Genomic DNA, 18,150 nt, shown 5'->3' with positions numbered 1-18,150 from the left:
AAACCGTAAATAGCCAAAATAAAAATAGAAGATACAGTTAACTAATGATTCAGAGAAAACAGATAAATAAATGAATATATAAATAAATAAAGACATGTTACCACATAGCCTGTAGCAAGAGCTGGACTGACTAGAACTCCTATTTAAAAAAAAAAAGTTTTTTAAAAACAGACAAGTTAACAACATGGTTCAAAAAAATAGGATACAGGGAGAGAAAGAGAGAGAGAGCGAGAGAAAAAACGCCATATAGGCCAAGTCAGTGAGTTGATTAGCTCGGGAGTGAAAGCTGCAGCGGTTTTCTCTGCACACACACAGAGTAAGTCCTTTATCACAAGGAGGCACCGGCGGTGCCCCGAGCTATTGCTCGCCCGGAGCAAAGTGCTGGGATAGCAAAAAGGATTCTATCATCAAACTTCATAATAACGCTGGGTTTGCCACAGCTGCGCGGTGACCCTTTTGTGATGGAACAGATAGCCTGCTAGATGAAATAGTGTTCTTCTTTGGTGTGAAATTATCATGTCTATTAATTCAGTCAGACATCAACGGCTTTCCCAAGCTCTCCTCTCCTCTTGCTCCCTCCCTCCCTCCCTCTCTCTCGTCTCTCTCTCTCTCTCTCTCTCTCTCTCTCTCTCTCTCTCTCTCTCTCTCTCTCTCTCTCTCTCTCACCCTCTCTCCATATATCCCCAAAACACTCTCTATATAGGCCTACCCCAGCGCTCCATTTCCATTTCTTATCCGTGGAAATACACGTTTTCTTACCAAATGGTCCATTTTACAGTCTTTTTTATTTTTTTTATCATTTATATCCTCAAAATAAGGATATGGTTGTTGGACTTAAAAGCGTTTGGTGTTTAAGTGTAAAAGACCACCTATAACAAAAACATAACGTAGACCTACCTTCATCACCCTTTTTGCATTTGCAAGATAAACATTTTCTCTATTATCCATCACAGAAAAAGAGACAATGTTGTTGGTTTATCGAATCTGTTATTCCAGCAATTTAAATAATTCAATTTGATATAGGTCAAGTCTATGCAAAACTGACTTGCAAGATGACAACTTGGTAGAACGAATGCACTCATTCAGGATGTGAAATCAGCAATACGACATTACAAAATGAGTCGTTTTGTTAATCGAAAGTCAATGTTAATTGAAAAATAATTATTGAAATATTTTATTATTATTATGGTTTACTATTAATATTAAAATTATTATATAATTATAAGTATCATTACTATTATTATCATCATTATTATTACATTATTATTTGTATTATTATTATAAATAGTAGGCCTATAGTAGTAGTAGTAGTAATAGTAGCAGTAGTCGTAGCAGTAGGCTAGCAGTAGTCTAGTTCTAGTAGTAGTAGCCTACTACTAGGAGTAGCACTTCTAGTAGTAGTAGTAGTAGTAGCATCACTAATAATATTATTTTTATTTTTAGGCCTATCTGTATCATTATCTTTCATTCATTTAATTGGATCCTTTAAATTATGACAAAATTGACACCCTTTTGAAACAGGAGTTCATCACTGGATAAGTAACCTGCTGGGAAGGTCAGCCCCGAACGAACGTTAAACTAGAGAGCAAAATGATGACCTATAACCGCTGGTCAAACACCCCCATCCCGCCATCAACCCCGCCCCCACCCCTAGCCCAACTCTGCTAAAAAAAAAAACATTAACCTTTTAATTGATGCCGCCGATGTTCATCAGGCGGAGAGCCGTTTGTTTAAATGCTCTCGTTCATTTGCAAATTCTGGGGTTTGATTAAAAAATAAGAAGAGAGAGAGGAGACAAGTATTGTTGAAAAAAAAAAGAGTTGATTGAAATGGCGTGTGCCGGGCTGACGGGAGCCAGTGAGGGACAAAGCCCTGCGAAGCCATGGCCACTCGAGCAATTATTCCTCCACGCTGCATTTGGATTAGTGCAATGGAAAGAAGCATATGTTTGGCCCGGGGCGACACTCCCCCTGGCTGGCTTCAGAGAATGCAGGGACAGAAATGGAGTGAGTGAGAGAGAGAGAGAGAGAGAGAGAGAGAGAGAGAGAGAGAGAGAGAGAGAGAGAGAGAGAGAGAGAGAGAGAGAGAGGAAAGGAGTGAGAGAGAGAGAGAGAGAGAGAGAGAGAGAGAGAGAGAGAGAGAGAGAGAGAGAGAGAGAGAGGAAAGGAGTGAGTGAGTGAGTGAGTGAGTGAGTGAGTGAGAGAGAGAGAGAGAGAGAGAGAGAGAGAGAGAGAGAGAGAGAGAGAGAGAGAGAGAGAGAGAGAGAAGAGAGAGAGAGAGAAGAGGGAAAGAACTAGAATATATAGGCCTCCTGCATTAACCAAGGGGAGACATTAACGCAATTTTAATCCACCCTTTTTTCATATATTTCGGATACACAAGCCCATGAAATTGCCAGACCTCAGTGCTTGATAGGTGACTGAAGTGACAGAAAACCAGAGATAGGCTTTTTTTGTTTGTTTGTTTCTTTGTTTGCTTGTTTTGTTTTTATTTGTTTCCTTGTCCGTGTTTAATTAATTAATTTACTGTAGCATACATTTCACATTTCGTTATGTTTTGTACATTTCTATACCCTGTATATGTCTATATATATATATATATATATATATATATATATATTTATATATATATTTATATATTTATATCCTATTTATACAAAGTTAATTTGTTTATTCAAAGTAGGCTAATGTTTTCTAATCGATTTTTCTAACCTAATGTCTGCAGTAATCAAGGGCGATTTGGTGAAGTCATTTCCCTCCCTTCTGCACCGTGGGGAAGACCAATGAGGGGTCACTGACATGCGGGGGGCCACGGCCCCCAAATGACGTCTCATGTCAGAGTTTAAGACAATTAGCCATTTTGCGCTTGGCTGCAAACTTTAAAGTCAGCTAATTCGATTGTAACAATCACCAGATTAAATGTCCTTTAGAGGGACCCTGTGAAACGTCCGAGACCATTTTTGTCAAGCCCTCAATAAAGGTAAAGTGTCATTAGCGAACGCGTGGGACAAGTAGGGTTAATTGACAAGTGACAGATATACGGTTCACAGAAACCGGACAGGCTACCAGCAGAGGCTAGGCTACGAGATGAAGCTCCCCATTAAGAAGGCCTAGAGGTCTAAGCATTTCCTGTTGTTTTGTATTAAATAATTTAGCAATCATGGTCTACATGAAAATGATATATTCAACCGCAAATTAATATAATTCAACATGATTTCTCGACATTAATTAAATTAAAAGATGGCTGTACAATGTCAAAAGACCGTGGTACTCATTACACATGCTCACATTTCATTGCATCTAGTTTCGTTCCATATTTTCAGTGTGAAGAAATTATATGTTTGAATGTCAAGACGACAGCTCGGCTTGAGTCGAACTCAGGCTGCAGTTATAGGCATATAACCTAACTGGCTTAACATTAAATACATCTTGGCCTAGTAGGCTATTGCCCTACATCAGGCAACCGACTCCGTATTGCCTGCGAGCGTTCCAGTGCCGCCCGGCGTGGTGGTGGTGGTGATGCTACAGGATAATTAGGTCATGCCTGCTAAACACAAGACAATTCACCAAGCAAAAGCTCTGCTGCAGCGTCGACTAACTCATCTTGGACCACAACAGAGAAATGTCTGCTTGCGAATACATGACAGCCTTTATAGACCGTGTGTGTGTGTGTGTGTGTGTGTGTGCGTGTGTGTGTGTGTGTGTGTGTGTGTGTGTGTGTGTGCGTGTGTGTGTGTGTGTGTGTGCGTGTGTGTGTGTGTGTGTGTGTGTGTGTGTGTGTGTGTGTGTGTGTGTGTGTGTGTGTGTGTGTGTGTGTGTGTGTGTGTGTGTGTGCGTGTCTGCGTGTGTGCGTGTGTGCATGTGTTTGTGTGTGTGCCTTCAGCCTCTCATGCAGGAAGTAGAACGAGATCAGCGATTCCACTTTTTGGATATGTTTCTGTATTATTAATTTTATTTCGTGTGTTTCGCTGCATTATTTGATGACAACATGCGCACTTATTAATTACTATACTGGAATCAGCTGTAATTGGTTTAGTTGAGACAAGCAGCAGTTATGGATTAAATTAACCATATTCTGTTGGGTATTGCCGACTGGCTCTTCAAATTTCAGACCTCTTCGTTTTAACAAATTGTTATAGCTGTGAGGCATTATGCAAAACCAGTTCTACCTGTTTAAGATCAAATTAGGGTAAAATTACAATTTTGTATTTAAAATGTATGCAAATTATAGACTGGTATCGGCGTAAACAAACGGCAGACAATGGGATTTAGAGTTTCTTAGGCATTTCCATCAGTGAAAGAGGCAATTACAGAGCAGCGAACCTCTTTCATTTTACACCCATAATATAAACCAGCTCTCTGCATCCAGCATCGTCACACATATCACAGTTTTCCAAAGCTTTGCTTTCCCATACACAAAAAAAACCTATTTTCATTCAGCTACAAAACCGACATTTATTATTAAATAACATTAGCATTAATGACACACGTGAGGGGGTTTCCTGTTCCCTAATTCCAATGAATGCACTTTTAATACGATTGTTTTCCCATAAAGTGACTATTTATGCTATTCCCCCACACCACCTCACACACACACACACACACACACACACACACACACACACACACACACACGCACACACACACACACACACACACACACACACACACACACACACACACACACACACACGCATACACACGCGCACACACACACACACACACACACACACACACACACACACACACACACACACACACACACACACACACACACACACACACACACACACACACACACACACACACACACACACACACACACACACACGCACACACACAAACGCACACACACAACCGGAGCAGCCGGGTACTCGCTCCCCTTTATGAGTGAGCTATTGTGCCCGAGGACAGGATCCCACACACAATCTGAGGACCGAGCCAACAAAAACAGGGGCCCTGACAGACAATGCCTCGCTTCACCTGCTCGCGCACTGTGCATCACAATTATGCCAAGGACATGTACAGTTAGGCTTCATTCACCCGCTTTCAAAACAACCGCCTCGGAATTATACCACCTCTGTCTACCAGGGCCCCCAAATCATGGAGATAATAAATGTAGCCGCTATAGTTTGAGCGAGGAGATTGGGGAGGAGGGAGACGTGGGAGGATAAGGAGGGGGGTGTTTATCTCCCCGGTGTTGCATGCTGAACTAGACAGAGCTGGAGCGCTTCGAGACAGCGAATAGAGGGGGGGAGACGAAAAACCCAAGAAACCACAAAGATGCAGGGATCAACAACGATTCAATTTGTAAGACAACAATCATTGTGGAGCTGAGCGCCACGCCATCCAGTAGGCCTATATAAAGGCTGCAAATTAAACTCAGTTCAGGACTTATGCAATGACTTCGGTAACCGTTGTCTGCACACAAGACGAACGATGACATGTGATGCATTCGTAGCCACAGCGCGGTAAACGTGTATAAATGCACCTGACTAAATAGACAATAAAGCAATTAATTCAGCGGTAGAGAGAATGGATGTAAATCAATTAGTTGCGTAAGAAGCTATTTTGGAAGCGTAATTTACGCAAAAGGATTTCGCAAGTTGCCTTTCCATAATATTGTTGGCCAATATTATGAGACCATTGATTACAGAATTGCTAACAGCTTAACAAACATTGTCATGCATGTTTTGTAAACGAAGTCCCAGCAGCACAAAAAGCTAAAACGCCAAATAGGCCTAAGAGTGTAACAACCAAACATTACACCCGGGCGCCGTCTATACATCTCCCTGGTTTTTAGGAAGGGTTTGGCTGCAGGGCTTCAGCGCCGAACACACTTCAAACGGGAATATATTCATTGCGTGTCATTTGGCCTGCAAAAGAGTGGTTCGTTTTCAAGGGAGCCCGTGCTCTGAACGAAAGAGGTTAAAGTTAGTTTTTTTTTTGTACTATACTTGTGGGAAACAATGAGTTCAGCTGCTTATTGCAAGGAGCAATCGCCAGGGGAGACTTAAACGCAATTACTGTAACCGTAGTGAATAGTGAGAAAACGCCAAGAATCAAAATACATGCGGGCGTATCAACAATGAATAAAAAAAAATTAAAAGCTATGAATAAAAATCGACATGAAGCGTATCAAATATTTATTTTTTTCTGGGCAACAAAGGACTATAATACATTGACAGGCATGGGAACTATTGCCAGCACGTGTCTATACAATACAGCTAAAACCGCCTCCAATTTCGGACATAATCGGACATAACAATATACCAGGTGGTCCCAAAATGTTTTTCAATGTTTTCAAACATTAAAAAAGACAATAATCAATTTATTGCTTTTATGGTGCTTCAAGGAGAGAACGAGAGGTGAAACGTATTCTGAATGGCACGACACATAAAAGCTTGTAGAAAAACAACAAAATAGAAACACAAAGACATTTCTTGGCGGGGTCTCACGTATGCTCTTCCTCACTTAAAAAAACTGAATAAGGATGATATATATAGAGAGAGAAATTGAAGTTTATTTTTATTAAATTTGTTCACTTGCTTCAATGTCGCCTCAACATGCTACAAGAGGGCTGAATTGAAATATCCCAGAGAAAATACCCCAAACTTCAGTTTTCTAAGAACCATAAAATCACATGAAGAACTAACCGAATATCCAAACCCACTAAAACAGGAGGCACCAGATAAATAAAAAAGAAGTTTCAACAGACGCACCATATTTACAATTCCCATTAAATTACACATAAATAAATATATACATACATGAACACTGATTCCCTTATATAACCGTGAATCGTGTTGAAATTCAAAAGTTCAAGTTGGTCGCTTGAAGAGGGTGAGTCTACAACTGATGACATGGAGCTATGGAGAATTTCTTTTTTCAAGTTTATTATTCACAATACTGATAAGAATTCATCCTCTTTTGCTTTTTTTTGTTGTCACATGGCTACAATCGTAGAATTAGGGTCTCTGTGTTTTCAATCCGTTCGTTGTAGCTCATAAAAATAAGGGGAGTAGGCCTACATAGAAAAAGGTCTTCCGGATGCTGCAGGACGCCTCGTCTCCCACCGGCTAGAAGTTCCTCTGTGGCGTGGCTTATTTTTTTCTCTCTCTTTTGAACAGGCCTGTTTCCTATTGGTGGATGCTCGGAAGAAAACTCTTGCTTCCAATCCTCATGAATCCAAAGTAGAAGTGGTGGAGTATAAACAAACGTAAATCGGTGCGAGACCAGGAAATGGCACGTTCAACTCGATCAATAATATGTTTGATGTATTTATAATATTTATATTGGGTGGGGGCTTTGGGGCGGGGGGTTGGGGGGGGGGCGACGACTGGGCAACTTGGCAGGTGATGGGAATCACTTTCTGTGCTTCTCGTCTTTGTCTCCGCCTTTCGACCCGCTGTCTGAGTGACTGTTTGGGTTGTTGTTGAGGTACATTTTGTCCATGGCCTTTACAGCCTCGGTTAGGTAGTTCTGGAGCGCGGTGAGGGCCGCGCACATTGCGGGGGTCCCGAATCCGTGAGAAATTAGACTGAAATGGGTCAAGCAGCTCTGAATCCCGGGTTCAAGAATAGGCTGTGGTCGAGAATTCCCCAACGGCGAGCGGTCCTGGGAAAGCAGGTCTGTGAATTCTTTGCAAATTTGCCTAAAGGAGGGTGAAGAAAACGTCGCGTTAATTACCAGTCAGAGAGCTCAAAAAGTCCAGCTCATTATCGAGAGCTTTGATCGACAAAAAAAACATTGACACCGATGGTGATGAAATCCGCTGTCATAATAATTGACAGCTGTTTAATTATCAGGCGCCCATCATCAATAGTGCGGGACGGCCTGAGAGCTGTGTGTATATCCTGTGTGTATCCTGTTTATTTTCTTTAAATGACAGGCTAAACTAAACTATGTTTCTGCTTGATCTAATAGGAATTTGAACGAAAAGGGTTTGCGTGAGCAAAGGCTGCAAATGTGTAATGCTATTTTATAGTGTGGCTTTATTATTAACACAACAGCCCATTATAGCGCCGATAATATGGTTGTTGCTCGGTTGGGCCTATTTGTGGCTGTGTCGATTAAGTCGATTCATATAGGCCTATATAATAATTAAACGGTTATGAGTGAAAGATAGGCCTACTTCAAATACCGCCGGTTGGCTTGTGAAACAAATGTTTGTTAACTGAGTTAATTATGACTAAATAGGTATGGATGCAACAGGAATTAGTCAGTGAATGCCCGCTGTTCAGAACAACATCATAGTCAAACTGTTGTAAGTTGAATAATAGTCGTATCTGTTTTGAAAGCTTCACCGGTGTTGGGTTCTGTTAAACTGCATCATACAATGTATTTACAATTCATTATTGTGTGTGTGTGTGTGTGTGTGTGTGTGTGTGTGTGTGTGTGTGTGTGTGTGTGTGTGTGTGTGTGTGTGTGTGTGTGTGTGTGTGTGTGTGTGTGTGTGTGTGTGTGTGTGTGTGTGTGTGTGTGTGTGCGTGCATGCATGCGTGTGTTTGTGTGTGCGCGGGTGTGAGTGTGTTTAATATGCGTTCTGAATTTGATCTAATGAAATAGTGATAATATGAGTGTAATAAAATGTGATAATAGCACTTACTTCGTTGCCAATAGCATATTTTTTCTTTGGACTTGTTCGTTTGGGTCGGAATGCTGACGGTTTACATATTCAGCTACTGCCTTGGCTGGAAACTCTGTCTCGCATACATAACCAAAATCCCTGGCAAGATGTACGGCTTCGCCTGAGAAAGGAAAAATCGCAATAAGTACGTCTGTGTGTCATAGGCCCCGAAGTGGCCCCGCACACCAATTAACACTGCCCCGATGACCAACTGACCAATCGAATAGATGCGCACGGGTCCAGAGCAGGCCTTCAAATCATGACCTATTCTGTCAGACTGATGAAGCCCAAACCACATTTAGACCTCTCCAACAATAAGCAATGGTATAAAAAGAGATCTGCAAGTTGTGAATATGCCGACGCCCACAGTATAGCCGTAATGCGTAATATCGTTAGTTGTGTAACACAAGGGTAAAAACAATAGCAGTGAATGAAATGCACACTCAGATGGAACGCCAAGTCTAACCCCATGTCATTGATTACCTATGACTCGTTGCTTACATTATTGTCGTTATGATAATGCATGCATGCTCGTAGAATCCATTTTCAAAAGTAGGCTATCGTTTTCCCATTAGGCCTACATGCCTCAGCAATGAGCAGACTCCAATCCATCGGAGTCTTTATCAGAGTCCAAGTCGAGGGGTCACTCTCTTTTTCCAAGTCTTTGCCTTTAATTTCCTGAAACAGTTGAGTTTTTCCTTTTTTTAATGCCGGGGTTCCGGGTTTCCTGACTGTACCCCGGAAGGACGCATGCGCCAATTAGTCTCAGAGCTGAAGGCCAGTATACTCGTTTCCATAAAATGAAGTGGATCATAAACAATAAAGGCCCTTCAGGAAGAAAAAAGATAGATCCGTTTGCCTTCGTACACTAGCCCATTCACATTTGGCCAAAAGCATCACTATACATTTCCACCACAACAACAAATATCACGTAACACACAGCAGCACCACATTTAAACGAACCACAATGAGCGGTGTTCTTCTGCAATAATGATTAACAGGGACCAATGAACCATCGCAGCCGTTCACCTTTAAAACCCACCACACACCAAATACCACTGCACTGAATAATATGCCTCAACTCTGCAAGCAAAATGGATTTATCCAGTGGTGGAAAATACATTTTAACACAACACGACATAATTGAGTAATTTTTTCCTTAATGTGCCCATATTATAAAGGCCGGGCTTCTCAATAGGTCAGCGTCACACATTAACATGCAACAGAAAATATGCACCGACATCCACAGCAATCTGTCATCAGTCCCAGGCCTCCCCACTATGATTTTTGTAACACAAATATCACAGTTTTAAGACATCTGCGATGGATAAATAAACGAATTGTTCACACATTGCTCATAAGTAAGCCATGCCCAGCCATTAACTTGATTTCAAATTCGACCACAACAAAAGTATACACCGAGCAAGGGATAGAGCCATGCTGTAAAGGCTTTACAATTATCAGCAGGCCTTTAGCATTCTCCCTCTCCAAACACATACATATCCTTCATGCATTATTACATGCGAGGCAAAGTCAGTCCAAATTACACGGATGAGCGCATATGCTGATTTCGAGCGCTCTGTGCACTGAGAAACCCCTTGTTCGCAGGCACCTGCTATCGCGGAACCGATCAAATGAAGCGATTCACAATGCAAACAAGAACTTACCTTCGACTAGTGACGTCAACAGGGTAACGTTCGCCGCCTTGCGTCTGCCAGCAGGTAGATTTAAGCCAATTTTATCCAATTTCTCCCTTAAGGATCTTCCTCCATTCTTAGACTTGGCCCTATGATCAAAACACACAAAATAGAGATATGAGCATTTGGATAATCTCGCGGGAAGAATCATTTATAATATAGAGGGGCGCAGGCCTACTTTCCCCAAGATCAAAAAGATGTGCAAATGGATGAATGAACTTTAAAATAGATTATTTCAAAATCAGGCTGTCTAAAGAAAACGTATAGCGCTAAAGTCGATCTGAAATGAATTAACCAACCAGCCCCGCTGTCAAATAGGTCTACTAGCGTTTATGCAATTATTTAATAAATACTTGATAGTAACAGGCCTATTTATACCAACTGCATATCTGCAGCACTAAAAAGTTCATTGGAGACCCATGTTTTCATCTGAAATACATTCACTGGGCCTATAGAGCTGGGGTTGAAACAGACTAGGCCTACTACATTAATTTGCGGGCTGCTACATATGAAGAGCGAGAGAGAGACCGAGTGGAGGGGGGAGGGGTGGGAGAAGAGAGCGAGAAATTCAGTGCGCCGAGGAAGTTAATATGGAATTTAACAGACCCCCCTGCTTTAAATGCAGGAGCTAGGTGTCATGGTTGGTCGATTTTAATTATTCTTGGTACAGAGAAAAAGAGAGTAGAGAAAATGAAGGGAGTTCAGTGGGGAGAGAGAGAGGGAGAGAGAGAAAGAGAGGGTGAACCGGAGAGAGAGAGAAAGAGAGAGAGAGAGAGAGAGAGAGAGAGAGAGAGAGAGAGAGAGAGAGAGAGAGAGAGAGAGAGAGAGAGAGAGAGAGAGAGAGAGAGAGAGAGAGAGAGAGAGAGAGAGAGAGAGAGATGAAAAGAGAGAGAAAGACCGACAGGGAGATAGAGAAATAGGCAGAGTTAGAGAGATGTTGGGGGGGGGGGATTTTCTAGACCGCCTCACCTTCTCAGAACCCCTCCCAGCAAAGAAGCGTTGAGGCACTCGGGTGGCGAGAGGCGTCTCTGTACTTCCGCCACAGTGACCTTGTACTTTGATGTGGAGCTGAGCAGGGAGAGGCGACCCGGAACCGAGCAGAACACCTCGTTGGGGTTCACCACGCCGCCGAAGAGACCGTCCTTATTTATCTGGATGGCAGAGACGTTGTTGTTCTTGGAAAGAGAAACTGGACCTAGCAAGGAAACGGAGGGAGCGGTGGAGAGGAGAGGGAGAGGAGGGAGAAGGAGAGAACGTGCTCTGTGAATGTCGTGCAATGCAAAGCCTTAACTAACAGTGACGAGAGGTTTAGGCCCAACACCAGGGTTCATCGACCCCCAAGTATAGCCCTGGCTACGTTAGTGTACACTAAATAACTCATAAGCAATCACCACAATAATCCAAACAATAATCCAAGAAAATAATAATAATAATAATAATAATAATAAATATGTTCATAATCATAATAACTATAATCTTAGTCATAACGATAGGGAACACAATTTGTCGAAAAATAACCACAGGCACATAGATATACATGACTGTCCTTATAACCGCTCAGATATTATTCCAATCGCGACATCTTAAACGAAAACATTGCCCAGAACCGCGCTCAGCCCTGTATGGTCCATGGCGCGCGACGCTGGGATCGATTGTGCAGCCGCAACAGCGACGCTGGTGTCTACATATTTAGACCTCTCCTCTGTTACCAGCGAAGCACCGTCGCCCGTGTTATTTCACATCGGGGGGCTACAGCGGGCTTTACACCGTTTTTGAGCGCAGTAACCAGAGACAAAGGGGACTGTGCGCCTTTGGATAGATCACTTGTGACATTAATGGCTCAGGGGAGCCTAATAGAGACAATAGGAGTCAAACGAACTCTTGAGATTACTAATATAAGAAGCCAATTATCATGTTGATGTGGGGAAGGGAAGAAAGAGCATCTCTCAAGATCTATCTCGTGCGCATCTAATTTGACCTGACAAAAGGCTCGCACATTGCGCAAGGCCTTACACATCTGACCGTGAAAAAGGGCTACTTCGTGGTGTACTCCCATCAATCAAATTCACTCTGAAGTTCACGCCTCAAATAAAGACAACAGGAAATACACAATAATCTATAATGGACCCATGTGATTTTATTCCTACTTAAGGGTGGTTGGCGTTACAAATGAGATTATTATTATTATTATCATTATGAAATGTGTGCATTTGGTCTTGGCTTCTCGCGTGCTTCTCTGTGCTACAGCACCAGTATCTTCCATTTTAGATTCCACCATGGAAGGCGAATAGCCATTGGCTTCCAACATAGATAATGTAGCCCACGCCTATATCTTTGACCATCCATACAATAAAGCAACAAAGCCCCACCAGCTCTACTCATCTTTCGCTACTCTGAAATGCTGACAGTAAATTCCATCATCGAAAAAAAGGTGGACGAGTTTGATGCACTTGGAAACCATGTAATGAAAAATAGGCTACTGCGTATTAGCCCCCGTCAGATCAGTCAGGCATTACCGCATTGCATCGAGTTCGCTCGAGCAGAATCGTGTGTGAGCGTGGTGTGTGTTTGCGCGCGCGTGTCTGTGCGTGCATGTGTGTGTGTGTGTGTGTGTGTGTGTGTGTGTGTGTGTGTGTGTGTGTGTGTGTGTGTGTGTGTGTGTGTGTGTGCGTGCGTGTGTGTGTGTGTGTGTGTGTGTGTGTGTGTGTGTGTGTGTGTGCGTGCGAGAGACTGTCCGCGCGTGTGTGTGTGTTTGGGTTAAATTTGGAGTGGAGTGTGCAGCTTGCGGAAACATGCTTGATATCTTAAAATAAATTGCTTACCTTTTTTAATTACTGTCTGGTCGGGAATGTGGATTCCTTGGTCCTCGACATGCTAAGACAAAAACGCAAAAATTGACAATTTGAGGATGAAATAAAAATGAATTGTACGCTCATTTCAGAGCGAATGCACGCATGGGTGCTCTGCACGAACAAGCCCATCCATTAGCGAACACAATTATCCAACGTCGAGGCTCTCGGCCTACGTGGTGTTTCTGTCCATAAATGTTTGCAATTAATTCGACGGCAAATATATAATTACAAAAAAAAAATAGATTGAGAAAAATTTCGAGTGTATCACATTCAGCGATTGTCATACAAACACAGACTTAAATAATAAAGCTGTGTCGCCCTATAATATTGACCTAATTTCGCCTTTAGATTGCCACACTAGCTTGGAAACTACTAATCTAGATTGGAAAGTAATTGTGGCAGCTCAGCCTATTAAAGGCCTATGAACTAATTAAAAATCATTGGTCTTTTTTTCCGTCTTTTTTTATAAAAACTCCCAAGAATATTTCCAATTTAATCGGGGATTCTTGAGGAGATAACGCTTTATAAATGATGTCCATATAACCTATTAAAAACCACAGTCGCTCTCAGGTGTATTTTTAAATATAGTTAGTGCCTCGCATTTAACATCCGAACCAAGGTTGTTGTTTTTTGTCTTTGAATAAATAAGGAAGTCATATAATTTACACATTCAAACATTAAAACCAAACATTTAAAGTAATTTACTACTTGGTAGGCCTACTAATAACGTAAGACAACAACCAGCGTTTATCGTCAATTAGGCGTAATTATGGAGTAAAAACTGCCCCAACATTTAAAGACAACCGATAGTTATAACCATTTCATTTATTTCGTTCTTAAAATAAAGTAGATTCATGCTCATTTTTGGCCTGCTCCAAATAAATGAAAAGCAGCATAATAATAATAATAATAATATAACTAAAAATAATCATAATAATCATAATGGTTAGAGTTCTAATAATGTACATTAATAATAATAGTAAAAAGTAAGCTATACACATTAGGCCAACGCAATTCATTTTAAATGACACTATAAGAGCCAACGATTCTTACCTGGACGTCTTCTAAAGAATGAGGTATTCCATGAATAGGGATAGAATCTGACAGTCCCGAATCAAGTCCGTGGCCCGAAGGTAGGAGCACCTCCCTGCGATACTCCCGACACAGTTGGTGGGGCAAGCCGCGGTGCTGGTGGAGCAAACTGCTCTCTTGGCTCTGCCTCTGGCCCGGCCAGCCCGGGTGCTGGGGCTGCTGCTGGGCGTGCAGGGAGTTCAGAGAGTACGGGTCGTTGACGTGCGAGTACGGGTCCTGAGACTGCGGGTAGATGGGCTGGTAGGGTGGCGGGAAGTATGGAGGCTGAAAGTCGGAGTTGGGCGTGTGGGAGAGCGGCGGGGCGCTCGTGTACGGACTCTGGCCAACGCCGCCCAGCTGAGGTAGCCGAGCTGTCCCGTTGCTGCCGCCGTCGTGGCGGTCCTATTTGGGGGGAGAGATGGAGGGAGACGCGGTTAGGAAAGACTCCTCTTTTGGAGGTCATTTTAAGAATATTTACACACCAAAATTGACTACAGAGCACTGTATAGGCCAACTGAGGCGTTGCGAGAAAATGTTTAGCAGTCTCATATCTGGCCGGAATCCAATAGGCTATATAGCCCAAGAAGCTTCCTCGAAATAGATCTAGGAGCCATATGGACGCTCCAAAACGTGATATCATAACAATTAAGTCGCAAAGCGTATATAAGAGAATCTGAAAGGACGATGTCCTTAACAAAAGTGCATAGGATGTCAACATAAGATAATTGTTTAAGATTCATATTCATTTGCAAATAACCTAAAAGTAAACAATAACAATAAACACTACACAATTTCAGATGACCAAGTCTGATACAATTTCAAACACATTTTGAACAAGGCCCACTGTATGTAGCCCATTTCTATAATTACAAAGGGTTATTCTAGTGACCATGCTGACAGAAACGCATTCAGATCAAAGTATCGGTCCCATAGCCCTGCAACTTACCATCGCGGAAAAACTGTGCACCAACATCTGTAATGGTTTTCGTGCGATTCAAAAAAAGAAGAAATTTAGTTCAAAAAACGTTGTAAAAACAACAGGGATTTCTGAGCCAACAAAAATGAAACCACTCAGAAATCGGCTTTCACACTGCAAAGATCACGGTGCCCAGCGGTCAGATACGAGCCACGGCGGGACGATAATCCATCAGAATTTGGTTAGATTCCCACTGCCCTTCATTTGAGACTAAAAATCGCAGATACGGACGGTCTGGGTGGGTTTAGGTTGAAAGTTTTCTCGGTATCCCTTTTCTCTCCCCGATCTCCCGGTTCTATCACAGTGCTGCCGTCCCTTCGCCTGAGCTCATATTTAGCACAGATCTGCTCGTTCTTCCTCTTCCTCTGGACTCCTAATAGAAGATACTCATGACTATTAATATGACACGAATGCTTAATAAGGAAAAGAATGGTCGGAAATCGAGCGTGAAGCGAGGAAAGGCAACTCAAGGCAGAGTCTGCACTAAATGACGTCCATTGAAAGAAGAAATCAGTATATCTAATCAGCGATTGGGAGAGAGAGAGAGAGAGAGAGAGAGAGAGGGAGGGAGAGAGAGGAGGGAGAGCGAGAAAGAGGGAGTGAGTAAGTGAGTGAGTGAGAGAGGGAGTGAGGAGGGGAGTCGAGAGAGGGAGACAAAAAGAGGCACATTCTCCAGCTCTGGACGAATCAGAGCGAGGGGGGGGACATTTTAAAAGGTTTGAGGGCAAGGCGAAAAGTGAAAGAAAGATAGAATGAAGGAAGGAGCAGAGAAAGAGGAAGGAGGCTGTAGATGGAAACAATGTACACCCCTCTCGATTGTATGAAAATATCCAGCCAAACGCTATAAGCACCTAGACTGGCACCTTCTCTGTTTTTACAGTACGGCTCATTCCATTCTCTGCTATCGCCTCCCTCCACGGCCCTCTCTGCCCTGTATCTTTGTGAAGAATGAATCCACAATACCAGACTGCAGAGCCAGGACAAGCGAACAAACTTTCTTTCCGAAAAAAGCAGGAATATAAATTGAAAGCCCTTCTCGAATCTAGTGGCCCATACTTTAAAACGCTCGTACAGACACAGACACCCTTTATTATATTGTACGAACACACGCGTTTTGCAAGCAGCATGCAACAACTCATATCGACTCCTATTAATTCGATCTTATTCAAAGATTACATCTTCAAACCCAAAGGACGACGCGATACTAAATAATTATGAATATTATATTTCAAAGCATGCATAATAAAATGCAAGAATTTATTTTTCTGCTCGTGGTGTCACTGCAATGCCCCTCATTGTGCACGAATAAAAACACGTTGGACTGGTTTCAACACGCTGGACCTTAGCAATATTATTGTATATATTGTACATATTGTACTTTTATATTATAACAGCATTATCATCGACACTTTGCCATGCATGCATTATGCTCGCACATGCAATAACTAAAATAGAATAGACCCTGAACTACACTTTTAAAGGAAAGATGTCGCGCGTATTAATTCACAGGAATAATATTTTCTCAATACTAAACCCATGCTTTATAAAAACATTTAACTAAATCGATATTGTTCAAACATATTTTATTCGAATAATATACATCCAATAACTAAATAGGCCTACAATTTATTATTTTATTGAGAAAATTATCGATAAAAACTAAATTATGAAAACATTGTATAGTTTTGAAAATTATATGATAAGTATCGTGGTTATTCTTAATTGTAGTTTATTCGTACAATTGCTTATATTTTTGGTCTATTACCCTACTATATTAATTGCAGAATGGAATTATGATTAGGCCTAATTTTGTTAAATAGTATCTGAGCATTCCTTAAATAAATGTGAAACTGTCAAAACTGACAGTATACAAAAACACATAGGCCTAATCTTAAAAAACACCATAATCATATCTAAGTATAAAAAAATAACCATACAAACAAATCACAAGTCCCTTACCTCACATTCTTCATATTTAATGTTATCAGTTAATTTCCAGAGCATTTTCATGGATTGCTGAGGTGGATATTGAGTATAAGTATCGCCTAAGCCTTGTTCTCAGTCAGTGAATAGGGCTCCCGCTCAGAAAAAAATACAATTTTTTATTGAAGCTGTGGACTTGTCTGTCTGCGCTGTGAGGTCTCCCTCTAATGGTGGAAGTGAACGAGTCGCGCAGCGCTGTAATAACGCGGGCATAGGGCCTCATTAGCATATCAACAGCCGTCTGATTCCCCCCCATCTGCTGCTCACAACACCAATGGACAGCACACAGGTAAAAACTATAGCCTCCCGTGTAATACTTTCTTCTATTTAGCAACGAGTTTAACCTACACGAGCACAAGACATGCGTTTTACTATCCTTAAACAAACGAAGATACAAGTTCTTGGCAATGCTTTCCTCAGAACGGAGTGAAGATAACCTATGTGCAGACCTATTAGAATGTTATTATAATTAAAACATGTTTTCAGACTTTTTCCACACAATGGATTTGTAATTGATCAAGCCAATTTTTGCAAGAATTGAACGACCCAAAAAGGCCCACACACGCAAACCATCTCCCGCGTCTCCTTTGACTGATGGGGCTGGCGATGCTATGCCTACTATTTTGTATTTTTTTTTCTAAACCTGTTATTTTTAACCCATTGAGACCGAGAGTAGACCTTGAGAATCTTTCTGTGTTATGCTAAAGAGGTGAGCCATTCTAAGCGGCTATACAGGTCTATTGACTACCTGTAAGGACACAGGTTTGGGGGAATGTAAATAATTAACACAACAACATGGGCTCGTTTCATGTGAATGAGCGGCGGTGGGGGAGCCGGGCTCAGACCTGTCGCCGGCCCAGCCTTCACCTTAGCAGGTTGGGGGTCACCAGACAGGTCGCCGGCCCTCTTTAGGCGTTGGTCTTTCGTTTAAAGCTGGATTACC

General features: G+C 41.9%; 1 protein-coding gene across 3 annotated transcripts; it reads right to left on the bottom strand.

Moving 5' to 3' along the window:
• Positions 1–7,364: 7,364 nt before the first annotated feature.
• Positions 7,365–17,243, bottom strand: tfap2a (transcription factor AP-2 alpha). Of its 3 annotated transcripts, none has more exons than XM_056584268.1 (7): positions 17,184–17,243; positions 14,231–14,650; positions 13,148–13,199; positions 11,295–11,520; positions 10,296–10,414; positions 8,608–8,749; positions 7,365–7,653 (listed from the first exon to the last, which is right to left on the bottom strand). In XM_056584268.1, the coding sequence occupies exons 1-7, from the start codon at positions 17,232–17,234 to the stop codon at positions 7,365–7,367; spliced, it is 1,299 nt and encodes a 432-aa protein (XP_056440243.1). In that variant the 5' UTR covers positions 17,235–17,243. The 3 variants fall into 3 exon arrangements, with proteins under 3 accessions (XP_056440243.1, XP_056440241.1, XP_056440242.1); XM_056584266.1 differs by lacking the exon at positions 17,184–17,243 and adding an exon at positions 15,195–15,834; XM_056584267.1 differs by lacking the exon at positions 17,184–17,243 and adding an exon at positions 15,195–15,834 and having other exon boundaries at positions 11,295–11,514.
• Positions 17,244–18,150: the final 907 nt, after the last annotated feature.

Source organism: Gadus chalcogrammus, chromosome 23, assembly GCF_026213295.1.
Source record: "Gadus chalcogrammus isolate NIFS_2021 chromosome 23, NIFS_Gcha_1.0, whole genome shotgun sequence".
NCBI lineage: Eukaryota > Metazoa > Chordata > Actinopteri > Gadiformes > Gadidae > Gadus > Gadus chalcogrammus.
The sequence above is the reverse complement of the archived record's forward strand: the minus strand, read 5'-3'. Positions and strand labels throughout refer to the sequence as shown.